The following is a 12,220-nucleotide window of genomic DNA, read 5'->3' as shown; positions in this document are numbered from 1 at the left end:
CTTGAGCCAATGTGTTGCTCAAGCACTTTGGGGGTTGATGCTGAGCAGAGCTTTCTGGGACTGGGATGAGGCTATGAGAAGACTTCTCTGGGTGCCTCATTTCACATGCCTGTCCTTTGGAGGAATTGCTCCGCAGAGCCAATGCTGCACACAGTGAGCTTTTAAAAGGGAGGAGCCAATTACAGCCTACATACAATAATTAAACAGCAGACAACGAAGACGCATACATTAACATACGTTAACTGCCATTTATTGCTAAATCTGTAACACCCAGCCCAAACCAGCAGTTTTCCCTCAAAAAAAGACTGAGCCACTGCACAAGCACAGCATCATTTTCTATGGTGTGTCCTGATTCCCAGAGCAGGAAGGGTTGGATGCTCCCAAGGCAACACCATGTCCCAACCTGCATTTTCATGCAAGGAGAGGACATGGAGGACAGGCTCAACAGGACTGACAAGCAGCCCCAGGCCCCAGGGAGTTGGGCTCAGGGTCCCCAGAGTGGGACTCCTCAACAGGAGACACTACAGAAAAGATCTCTAAGATCATCAAGCCCAGGATGGCTGGTTGGGGTTGTTAAAGGCCAGCAGTGCCCAGGCACTGCACCTGAAGAGGTGGGCACTGAAGGCCCTCCCTTGGGTTTCTCCGCTCTGCTCAGTGGTGGATTGATCCACACTGTCTGATTGACTCACACACACATAGTAAAAAAATAAACAGAGCAGGGAGGGCAAAGGGCAAGGTAAGTTTCACATAGTAAATAAATTATTTATTAATTGTTTTCAGAGCACAGACAGCACAGTCACAATTACCATTTGGAAATGTCACTTGCAGAACCCATTATATGCTTATCTGAGAGGCTTTATGGATCATTCCACCACCAATTGGATAGCAACACTTTCAAGTACACTAATTAAACCATGGACTCCTGTGTTCAGCCCTGTAGTTAAAGCTTATCACACTGCTTTCTGCTCAAGCAGCCTCAGCCACAGTCCTCATCCCTGCTCCAGAGGCAGGAGGCACAGACACACAGGGAAGCACCCACCCCATCAGTGAGCAGCTCTCTGTGGTATGGTCACTGAGCTGCACTTTGAAAGCTTTTTCTGCCAAGATGATACACACCAGCTTCTTCACTGACAGAGTGGTCAAGAACTGAAACAGGCAGCCCAGGGGAGTGATGAAATCACCATCCCTGGAGGTGTTCAAGAAAGATGTAGACGTGGCACTTCAGGACATGGTTTAGTGGACACAGTGTTGGGCAGATGGTTGGACTTGATGATCTTGGAGATCTTTTCCAACTTGAATGATTCTATGACTCTTCCTGCCAAACCTACTCCTTAGCTATTGACAATAGTTCTTGGCAAACCAGATAAAACTTTGCCTGTCAGGAACAATCTATAGTCAGTGAAATTTGTTTTGGATAACCATTCCAAACAAAATTTAGGTCCCTGGTTTATCTTAATCAGATTTACTTATGAACAGCACCAGGCAAAAACAATGTAAAAATGTTCACTTTAAAAACAGGAGAAGGTGGGAAAACATTGAGAAATGCTATTAATTCATTGTTTATCTTTTTGTATTAAACACATCTTGGCTGCCAAGAGCATTAAAATGTATTAGTTGATTAAAACTCTGAATGGAACCTTAAACTAAATAAAAAGTACAGGATAGCGTGGGCCCAGATTAAAGTCTGCTCTCTGAAAACTGGTGGGAAAAATAAAAAAGGGAAAAGTGTTTGATTTATGATGCTGAAGAAAAAGACATGCCAATATCCAACAGAGAAACTCAGGATTTTATTATTATTTTGCAATCCAATCTAAACCCTGATTATAAGGTAAGGTTGAGAAGTAATGAAACAAACATACACAACTAAAGGTTGCTTAAATCAGTCTCCAGTAGCTCTTTGAGAATAAAACTGTAGGTAACTTTTAAATGTGAGAGTTTGGGAGAAACTGAGTTAGCCCTCCCAGGACAGAAAATGTGGGCTGTGGCTCAAATCCAACGACCACAGGGGAAGATTTTTTTCTCTTCTTCTCCACTGAGAATTATTTATCCAAATAATACACAAAAGCCCACTCACACAGGCAGGGCAGAGTGCTGGTCTTCAGGAAAATCCAGATCCAGGACTTTGCTCTGCTCTGAATACAGCTTGCATTTGGATCTTCTTGATAGGTAGTTACTGCAGGAAAAGTCTATCTGTGAGGGAGTAAAATCAAAAACAGTGAGGGAGAAACACTTTGAGATGGTGAGATTTGGTGTCTAAACCCTAATTCAGGCTTGGCAAGGGGCATTTCCTCAATTTTCACATGAAGAAGACTCTCAGCCCTGGAGCTGGGTCATACTCATTTGCAAGGGCTCAGATGACCCTGGTGTCCAGATTATTTCATGCCCAGGGACTGCCGTGGGCTGCCAAGACTGGAAGACACTGGAAGACACTGTGGGGTGGGTTTCCTTCATTCTGTGAAGAGGGCAAAAAATTGTGGTGCTTGCTTGTGGCTAGTCTGGGCTTGGAGGATGAGAGAGAACAATTGAAGTGGCAGAAATGGGTGAGCAGACTGCAGGTGCATGGTCTGTTTGTTCTGAACATCTGCACCCCCACTCACTTCTACCAACAGTGTGAAGTCACACAGACATCAAGCTGTTAATCAGACAGGTTATTTAGGAACTGTGCAGTTAGAGGTTGACCTCAGCAATGCTATGGTCCACTTGCAGAGGAACACCTACTGTCAGTATGCTGGCCACCTGCAACAAGAAAAATGCCTTTATTGTGTTTGTCAATAACCAACAATGGGTGCTCGCTGCAGCTGCAAAAGGAGAGTATAGATGTGTCAGATCTCATGGTGGAAGGTGGCTCAAGAAGGGGAAGAAAGGAGATTAAAAGCCATAAGAAGTTCTTCCCTGACTGATTTCTGCAGCAGCTAATTGCACTCATTCTGAAAAGAACCAAGAGATATTTACAAGTACAGATTACAAACCCATGTAAAAATAAAATGTTTACTTGTTATAATCCCATTACATAAAAAAAATCTGTTCAGGAATTGTGTTAAAGAGGACCATAGAGACCCCTGCCAGCAGGCCACCCATGCCTGAAGATGCAGCTGCCTCCATCCTCTCCGTCTGCTCCCTAAGGTTTTGAAAGAGCCATGGCACAGAAGAAAAGCTGTATTCTGTCTGGTGCAACAGTGAGAGCCCATCCCAAAATCCTCAGCCACCCTAGCAATGTTCAGCTCTTCATCAGCCTCAGCATGCAAGAACTTTCTAGCACTGCTGCTTCCATGTCTGCTTTCTTGCTGTCCCCCCCTCATGTACTTTGCAAGACCCTCGCCTGAAGCCCCTCCTGCCACTGGCATTCACATCATCAGACTAGTTTGAACACTAATCCTGGGTGTGATCTGCTGAAACCAACCACCAGAAGCTTAGGGATGCCAGGGAAGGCTGACAGCCCCTGGAGGAGCCAGCTACTGACCTCTGCTGAGGGCTCAAGGACTCTGCAGACCAGGGGGCAGCAAGGGCACAAGTCTATCCATTTGTGCACTTGGAAAAAACTCCCCAGCTGCAAGCACAAATTTGTCACAAAGGCTCAGGTTTTTTTCTGAGTAACCCCCTCCCTTTGTACCATCCTACTTAGCCAGAAGTGGGTTTTTTCCCCAGGAATTTCTGATTCACAAATGTCTCAGCAGTGTTTTAAGAATATACGGGAACCTTAGCCTGAATGCAAAACACAGGCAGCCCTTATTTAGCAGGTGTCTGCTGGGTTCACAGGGAGACCCAAAACCCACAGTAAGAGCCACTGCCGGGGGGGGGGGGGGAACCATGCAGTATTGCTGGGTGGTGGCTCTGCATGGCAGGGACACAAGTTGGTATCATCTGTAAACTTTGTCTGAGAAAAGGGTCAGTTACTCAAGTTATAATATTGAGTGCATTAAACCATCACTTAACCTGCCTCAATCCCATTGTTGTGCTACAGAAAATATTCAGATCTGGCCCTAGTGAAGAACCATAAAGGCTTGGGATCAGGCTTGGGACTGCTTGTTCCAACCTTGCTATTTTACCTGTTCAGGACGAAGGGCTACAAGTTTATGCCATGGCTGCCTGTTTACTTACGTAGGCAGGACAGGGAGCGTGCTGCTTGTCCAGTGCTGTGCTGTGGATGTGGATGGGAAGCCCCCTTGGGGCACTGGGAGCATCCCTGTGGGAGGGTAGTGGTGGTGGTGGTGCACTGCAGATGGCCTGGGCCTCTCTGTTTTCACAGCCAGGGGAGCAGCAAGCTGCAGGTCCTTGTTGGAGAGAGAGACAAAGGACAATTTGTGACACCTCTGGCCACAAAGGAAGAGTCCCTGGCTGGGGAGCTGGGTTCCCACTTGGCTGCCCCTTGGAACAGAAAATCTTTCAGTGTGTGTCTGGAGATGGGCTCCAGCATGGAAGGTCCTACAAACACTCAAAGATTTTCAGATTTCAGACTCCATTCCCCCCAGTTTATCCTACCAGTCTGCATAAGGGAAATGCACAGTGACAGGATAGCCTGAGGAGGAAGGTGGGAACTGGGAGGGTGCAAACTCTTTCTATGCCATCTTCCTTTAGACGCAGGGTCCTCTACAGAAGCTGGAGGTGAGTCTGATGGCTCTTCCAGCACATCTGTCTGCCCCAGACAATTCCTTCATGGCGAGGGGGAGAAAGAGTATTCCATGCCAGAAACTGCAAAATCTAAGGAAATTAAGGAAATTGGCTTCTGTCTAAGCCAATACTTGGTGCAGCTGCCTGCTGTTTCCACAGCAAGTCCACTCCAGGGATCATGGCTGACAAAAACTCTGTGCTCCTGGTGGCCTCCTGAGTTTTCAGTGCCATGAAACATGAGACCTAGCAGCTGCTGTCCAAGGCTTTCTGTCCACATTTGGTCCCAACAGGTGCAAAAACTCATCAGCTCCCTGAAGGCCAAGGGCTGGGCTCTGGAGAAGGGTTCCTTTTCCTACCTTCCCACTAAACTCAGGACTCAGAGGCTCTTGAGCCATTGGTTGCTTTTGCAAATAGCACATTGGAAAGGTATAAGTGGGCTAGGCAAGGGCTGCAGAAGTGTGAGGGTTACTTTCTCAGCACCTGACAGCTTTAATATCTGAGAAAAAGATATTAGAAAGAAAACATTCCTTACAGCCCAGGGAAAAGACACTGCCTGAAAAAGGAGGAGTAGGAAAAGTACAGGGGAAATTTTTGCAACACTGGGATGTCCTCTTCTCCCCAAAGATCAACTGTCCTTGCTCCTTAAGTAGTAAATGCTATGGAGTAGGCATAAGAAATACATTTTACCAGAGCATTTAAGAATACTGAGGAGCTACATCACCTTGTTAAGAATAGATTAGGAATGGGCATCTTAGGGTATGTTCAAAATTACCCATCTCTTATCAGGCACCAAACCCTGGTAGGCATCTACACACCAAAAGATTTTTAAAATCTGTCCTTTCAGAGCTCAGTAGCCTTTGATTTGCAGTGAGACAGGAACTAGAACAGTGGGCTCCAAGTATGATCACAAAATCTGTGATCAGCTCAGGCCATTTGACCACTCAAATTTTACCAGTTACAGGCTATGGCCCTGCCATACAAACATGGCCCTGCTCCCCCCAGGAGATCAGCCATTGCCTCATGTGACCAAAGATGCCCTTCAGCCTCTGGTGTCATTACCTGCTGTGCTTGCTGAAGCAAGGGAGAGCTGGCTCCTGCAGGCTGGGTGAAGGCCATTGGTGGCAGAACCTTCAGCATCATGTTCTGCATGATGATCTGGTGCATCTGAGCATTCTGCATCAGCATCATCTCTACCATATCTGGGAAGAGGTCACGCCGGGGAAGAAAGTAAGAGTTGTTTCAGCAACTGACAAGCAACAGAGGCATCTCAGTAAGAAGTGCCCTCCAGCATACAGGCTGGTCACTGCAACCAAGACAAAGCAGCTGAAAGGGACACGTGAAGAATATTAGCATCATTTGGCCAGGTAGTGCAAAACAAATGTCTGTGAATAAGACTGTTCAGCCCACCTGTCCTGTTTCTTCTCCCTCCTACAGGAAAGTTGTTGAGCATCTTCTGTCTGTTAGTTACCCTACAAGCCCACCCCTCTGACCATGCTAACCAGCAGCACTTAGAGCTCCTCTATCATGTTTCCAAACACAGGGCATAATAAAAGCCTGTATTGTTCTGAGGAGATTGAACTGCAGGTTAAGAAGGAACAATAGAAGATTTTAGAAGCCTATTTGTTAATTGTGGAATCATCCATGTTGCATGAGTTTGACCTTGTTGATATTACTGAGTGCCTTGTGTTGAGCTGTTTTGCTTTCCCAGGTTTCCCTTGGCTTTGCTGAGTGTGTAGTTCCTTTTCCATTATTTTCAGCAGCAAGAGTTTGAAAGAGTTTGTCTGAAAGCCTGCCAGAAATGGTATCTAGTCCATACATGGAGTGCAATTCCCACAGCTTTAGAAGCAGCCCTCTCATGGAACAGCATGTCAGTAACTAGCTTGGATGCTGTTCTGTCCTCTCTGAGCTGGCAGCTTGACAGAGAGAACGTTACCTTCTTTGATGCTCCCAGAGCGGGGGGCTGCAAAGGGCTGGGCAGGGGGGATCTGTGTGATCAGGGGAGGTGGCTGAGGTAACTGCTGGATGATGGTGGCAGGCTGAGGTGGCATCTGAAGAAGAAAGGAAAATGGAGAAGTCAGGGTTGGTTTTTCCAGTATCTTCATCTCTGGGAGGAGAGAGCAGTGGATATCATCTGCCTGGACTTCAGTAAGCCTCGGGACCTTGTCTCCCATGAGATCCTCGTGGAGAAGCTGTTGAGGCTGTGGGCTGTGCAGGCAGTGATGTGTAATGAAAATTGGCTGAATGGCCAATTCCTAGAGCATGGGCAATCCTCCCACTCCTCTTGCCATCTTTTTCCTATGGTAAACCATTCACACTGTTAATTTTGTGACTCATTTCTAAGACAATTTCCCTTAGATTTTGCCAAGGGCAGTAGGGACCCCATATGACAACAAGAGCTGTATCTTCCTTTTTGGTGGGATGTGTGTTTCCAAATGTTTCCCAAGTCCCTCCATCTGTGGTTATTGTCTCAGAGCAGCACAACACCAGCAGTGTTCCCTAGGAGAGAAGACCCTTACCGTCTGCTGGATAATCCTTGGTGGCTCTGCTTGGGGACCTGGAAAAGGGATCTGGTAGACATTTGGGGGGGCAGCTCTGTGGTTATGACAGTGTCCTCTAGCTGGTGCAGGGGGCTGTGAAAGCTCTTCCAGAAGGTGCTGCTCCTGCAAAATCAAGAATCTTCTTAAAGAAATCCTGCCAAAAGTTTGGAAAATGTGAAAATGTTTCATTAATGGTTGGGACCACATTGGCAGTGGATGTGCAGATAACTTGGCCCTTTCTGGTGTTTCTGTCCACAGAAATGTGAAGGGCTCTTACCCTGAGCTCCTGCAGAAGATCTTTCCTCCGCCTTAGGGCACTTCGGAGCAAATCCTCTCCTCTGTTCCCTTAAAGAGGAAAAGTCCATTATTTTCTCAAAGATTCAAAAAGAGCTATAACTCCACCTGCATTGTGAGATTAATTTTTGGAAAATGTGTTCTAAGATAGCTTGACTTCTTCCACAAAAGGCTTTTGGCTACTTTCCTTGCTGAATCCATGAATGGGTAATGACTTTATGCAGACGCACCTGTTCAGCAGCTCTGCAAAGGGAAAATTGACTTTTCAAATTGTTTCTTAAAGTATCCTCTAAACCTCCTGTCTTGGAAACTCATTTCAGCCTGAATTTTTTTAGAGACACTCTGAACATCCAGAGGATGATTGTGCAAAGTGTAAAAAAGTTTGTTGTGATATATTAAAACAAATTCAGGATGGAGTGTTGACTTTTCTGTTTCCTTTTTGTTCTGAATGAACTTTCTTTTCAGTTCTTCACATATACAGCTCATTTTGAACTCTTGAAATAAAAATAACATAGAGTGTTTTCAGATACTTTGGAGGCATACTTTGCCTTGGCTCTGAAAAGCATCATGTTGTACTTTGAAACTGCAAGTTGCTAAAGAGATTAGTTTTTGGCCACACCACTATTTGTGCATCAGCTCAATGAATATGAGCTCTGACTACAATTTAGAAATATTACTGATCCTCTACTGGTAGCCTTTATAATAATAGTAATAATAAATAACAATTAAATAATAATATTTATAATAATACACAGCATGTGCCATGCAAATAAATTAATGCACTGCACATAGAATAAATAGTTTCCATGGGAGGGAAGGGAATGCAATATTTGTACATGAGCTGTCACAGCAGTCTTAAAAGGGTTTGATAAGGACAGGTTATTTTAAATTCCTTTATCTATCAACCTGAAGCTGCTTTGCTAGCTTGCATAGAAAATTGTCTAAACTTTGGAAGTTTCATAAGCATGCTGGGTTTCCTGACCTCTTTGCACAAACCAAAGTCATAATGTAATTGCACATGCACAGTTTCCTGGTAAAGTGGTTTCCCTGCTCTTATCAACACAGTCCTGAAGACCAACCCTTTCAGTATCATTATTTGTTTAATAACAAGTCACATAAACTGGGTCACATTTTATTTTAGATTGGAAACCATATCCTGGTCTGCATTGGTCAGCTTCAAAGGTGTAAAGCAGCAATAGTAGTGAAGTGTTCTGACTACCCAAATGCCCAACCCCTGAGCAAGCTGCTTTTAAGGAGGAGATGTGACCAGCTTTGTGTCTTGCCAAGGAACTGATGCCTGGGAACATCACTGAGCCCTTTCTGTGTTATGTCCATAATTACAACTAATGGTTTTGTTGGTTTTTGTTTTACTTGCAGCTGGCAGAGGTGACTCCATCTTCTCCAGGTTCTCCTGTTCATTTTCTAGTCTCTGTAGAAAAACAAGAACTGGTTACGAGTCAGACTGCAAACCACACAACAATTTGCAACCCTACCTTACAAACAGAGGTTATGGATGGAGGAAATAAAGCAGAAATGGAGACAAACAGTGCTACCCCTAAATACTAAATTGCACTTAGTGACTGCTACAAGAGGTATTTACAGAACTATGAGATGCTTCACTACAGATCTAGCTTTGGTAAAAGAACAGTCATGCTTTGTCCTGGTTTGGGCCAGGATAGAGCTAATTTTCTGTCTTGTACTTTTGCTTTCAGCTAAATCTCTTGTAAGTAGCTGCACTTGCTGAAATTAACAGCAAGTTTCTCAGTCAGCGTCTGCTTCTGGGACTGATAACATTCAATGTTTATAGTTACAGCTGGAGAATGGTGTGCAGAACCAAGGCCACTGCTCAGTTCTGAGGAACATCTTGTGCTCTGGAAAGAGAAAAGGAGTAAAGAGGTCACACCTGCAATCCTCCTTTAGACAAGACAGGTGACCAAAATTGACAAATCAGAGTATTCCATCCCATACTCATCATACTCGGTATAAATTTGAGGGATCAGGAGGGTCAAGCCTCTTCTGCCCTCTTCCTTCGCCTGTCCCTGTTTGCTTCAACATTCTGGGAGGATTCCATCCCACCTGTGATCCTGATCCATGCCAGCCCATATCTGTGTGTTCCTGCCTCCAGCTCCCAACTGCTGCTGACCCCAGGAGTCTAGCCTGGACTTTCCCAGGGCTGCCCTGCAGCCTCAGTGGTGATGTGAGAGTTATTGAGGGAAAGGGGGGGAGGAACATGGTATCAATTTTCTGTATATTTGTATATATTTAATAATTTTTCCTTTTTATCATTATGGTTTTGTTAAAGCTGTGTAGTTTAGTTTCCAACCCATAAATCTCTCTCCCTTATTCTCTCTCCTTTCTTTATCAGGGAGGGGAGGGGGATTAACAGACAGCATCTGTCACTCAGTTAATTGCCTGCCCAGCGTTAAACCCTGACATGCTCCCAACTGGCCAGGCTATCCCAGACCTGGAAATTGATAACACTGTGGATCAGGAGACTTACACATCATTTACTTTGTAGGATAGAGAGCTGAATCATATGAAGAGCTCAATGCTGGAAAGTTTTGGGAATTTGGTGGGCTAGCAGGCCTAAATGGACTTAACCAGTTTCACCCGGGCTTCCATTCCCACCTGCTGCTCATGTGTCCAAGAGCCTCTTTAATCTCAGATCCTCAGTTCCCACCTGAGTTGTAGCAGATACGTAGTGGTCTGCAGTTCCACCACAGACATGCCCATGAATATGGATCACGTTCAACCTGATCTCAACTTGCAGGCAGTTCCCCAGGTTGTCCTTGGACCTGCCTCATCACCATGAGCTTGTCTGATAGATTTGGACTTTCTGGTTGAAACTGGCTACCATCTCTGGTTTTGTCTTGCTTGGGGGCTGAGTGGCCAGGCCCCTGCTCTGCTTGCTGTGTTCCTGTGTTCAACTCCTTGCTCTTTAGGGAGCAGCTGACCCTCAAATAGCTGCTGCATCTAAGACAAAAGGCTCTGCCATGGAGACAGGTTAAATGCCACTTCCAGCATTTGTGTCTCCAGGCAAATTGTTTTTCCTTCCTGACCACTCTAAGCAGCTTCTGGAGGACACTGAAGCAGATATCCACACTAGTGCATATCAGATGTTCTGAAGGGGGAGAACCCTGGGTGTATTAGTGTGTGGAGTCAGAACAAAGAGCTGCTGGGATCCTGTGCAGCACCACATGTGCTTCCCGTGAAGGTCTGCCCGTGTTTCATCAGGGAACATATCTCAGGTGATATTAGACAGAAAACACAAAACTGTCTTCAAGCAATCCCAGGTCTTCTTTACTAAAAACTTACTCCTAAATTTTGCCCGTAACAACTGAAACTGGTTTTGAACTAACCAGTGGCATCTCCTGTGAGATCAAAGAAATTTTAACCTTAATTTTAATTTACTGTAGGGCCATGTAGTACAACATTACTTAAGACACTGATAGAGGCATTGGTCTGCCTCTGCATGAAGAAAGAGGTTCTCAGTTGGCTATTGATCCTTTGTACCTCAGTAGCAATATAATTATTTAAAATACAGTTTAAAATACAGTTTAATGCTTGAACATGCAAGAGCAAAAACCAGAGCAAAGGTGACAACTGCAGAGCCATTCCCTTACCTTTTCCAGGAGTCTGAGTTGCAGTCGTGTCAGGTGATCCACTACTGAAGGATCTGCCATTGTAGTAATTTCCTGGAAGAGCAGCCAGGCAAAAACAATTTATGAAGCTAAGCAAAGGCAGATAAGGTTCCAGTGGTCATTTTTCCCTTCTATCTTCTTTGTAGAAGAATAATTCCATTAGAAAACAAAAACAAAAAACAGGATTGTGAGCTCAATTGAGGGAAGCAGATTGCAGCTTAGGTTTCATCCACAGCTAAAAATGAGTACAGGTGTTCACCACAATGGCAGAGACAAAACTTTTTCTGCCATTTCTCTTCTTGTGTTTTTGTGCTGCAGATTTTGATGGGCACAGCAGAGTAACTCTGGGTGAATATTTGCTTGTTCTTACTGGTTGCTAGCCTTTGCCTGGAAGTGGCACTAGGCTTGGCCCTCTCTGTTGTTGTCTTCTGAAGTAGCTCAGGAGTTTTGTGTCTGTAGCCTGGTTGCTAAGTTTGTAGTGTCAACCCACAATATAAACCATTTGATCTCCAGGTGTTGAAACTTATGTACCTTTTGTAAAGCAAATGCCCAGTGGGCAAGAACAAAAGACATAAAAGCAAGCAATTATTTAACAAGCCCAGTGCTAGGGTCAGATTATGATCTTGCTGATTGCAACATTTATCCCATTGTAAGGGACCCTTACACTTCTGATACAGCCCTTCATGAGTTTTCATTACTTCATAGTGCCTAAAAGCTAAAAAAATTAAGAAGCATCACTGGAACTCAACCCCCAGTGCATAAAAGAGTAAAGATACCATTGTATAAAATAATTTTATTTACCAACTCCCAAGCAACCTGCAGGGTGTCTACCCCTCCCAGCAATATCCCCCCAGGATAAAAACCAGGGCAACACTTATCAGTGACATCCATTAAATCAACAGCAAGGCAAAAGAAAGAAGCCAGGTGTTAGATACTCATTCCCAGTACCATATTTTAAGCTCAACTCTACTCCTCAGAGGACAGAGTTACAAACAACTCCTTCCTTACTTGAAGGCCATAGCAAAGCCCCAGTGGAGCCACCACTGGCAGATGGAGCAGCCAAGGGATGCTTGTGGGAAGCTGTGCTGGGAACAGCACCCATCAGCTCCTCCAGCTGTGACCCCCACAGCATGTGTGCAT

General features: G+C 44.9%; 1 protein-coding gene across 4 annotated transcripts; it reads right to left on the bottom strand.

The window, feature by feature from the left end:
* Window positions 1-2,061: 2,061 nt before the first annotated feature.
* C6H21orf58 (chromosome 6 C21orf58 homolog) lies at window positions 2,062-12,220 on the bottom strand. Of its 4 annotated transcripts, none has more exons than XM_071746928.1 (9): window positions 11,063-11,214; window positions 8,811-8,868; window positions 7,423-7,490; window positions 7,125-7,268; window positions 6,542-6,656; window positions 5,668-5,807; window positions 4,099-4,271; window positions 2,719-2,736; window positions 2,125-2,190 (listed from the first exon to the last, which is right to left on the bottom strand). In XM_071746928.1, exons 1-8 carry the CDS (start codon window positions 11,120-11,122, stop codon window positions 2,721-2,723), a joined length of 774 nt encoding a protein of 257 aa, XP_071603029.1. In that variant the 5' UTR covers window positions 11,123-11,214; the 3' UTR covers window positions 2,125-2,190; window positions 2,719-2,720. The 4 variants fall into 4 exon arrangements, with proteins under 4 accessions (XP_071603030.1, XP_071603029.1, XP_071603028.1 ...); XM_071746927.1 differs by lacking the exon at window positions 2,125-2,190 and adding an exon at window positions 12,089-12,220 and having other exon boundaries at window positions 2,625-2,736; window positions 11,063-11,134; XM_071746929.1 differs by lacking the exon at window positions 2,719-2,736 and having other exon boundaries at window positions 2,062-2,190.

Source organism: Heliangelus exortis, chromosome 6 (genome assembly GCF_036169615.1).
Source record: "Heliangelus exortis chromosome 6, bHelExo1.hap1, whole genome shotgun sequence".
In the NCBI taxonomy this organism is placed as follows: Eukaryota; Metazoa; Chordata; class Aves; order Apodiformes; family Trochilidae; genus Heliangelus; species Heliangelus exortis.
The sequence above is the reverse complement of the archived record's forward strand: the minus strand, read 5'-3'. Positions and strand labels throughout refer to the sequence as shown.

Coding starts and splice junctions, on each gene's coding strand:
- C6H21orf58 (XM_071746927.1), bottom strand. CDS start 11,122: ATGGCAGATCCTTCAGTAGTGGATCACCTGACACGACTGCAACTCAGA. Junction 7,491..8,810: donor GTCACCTCTGCCAGCTGCAA/GTAAAACAAAAA, acceptor TTCCTCTTTAAG/GGAACAGAGGAGAGGATTTG. Junction 6,657..7,124: donor CAAGGATTATCCAGCAGACG/GTAAGGGTCTTC, acceptor TTTCTTCTTCAG/ATGCCACCTCAGCCTGCCAC.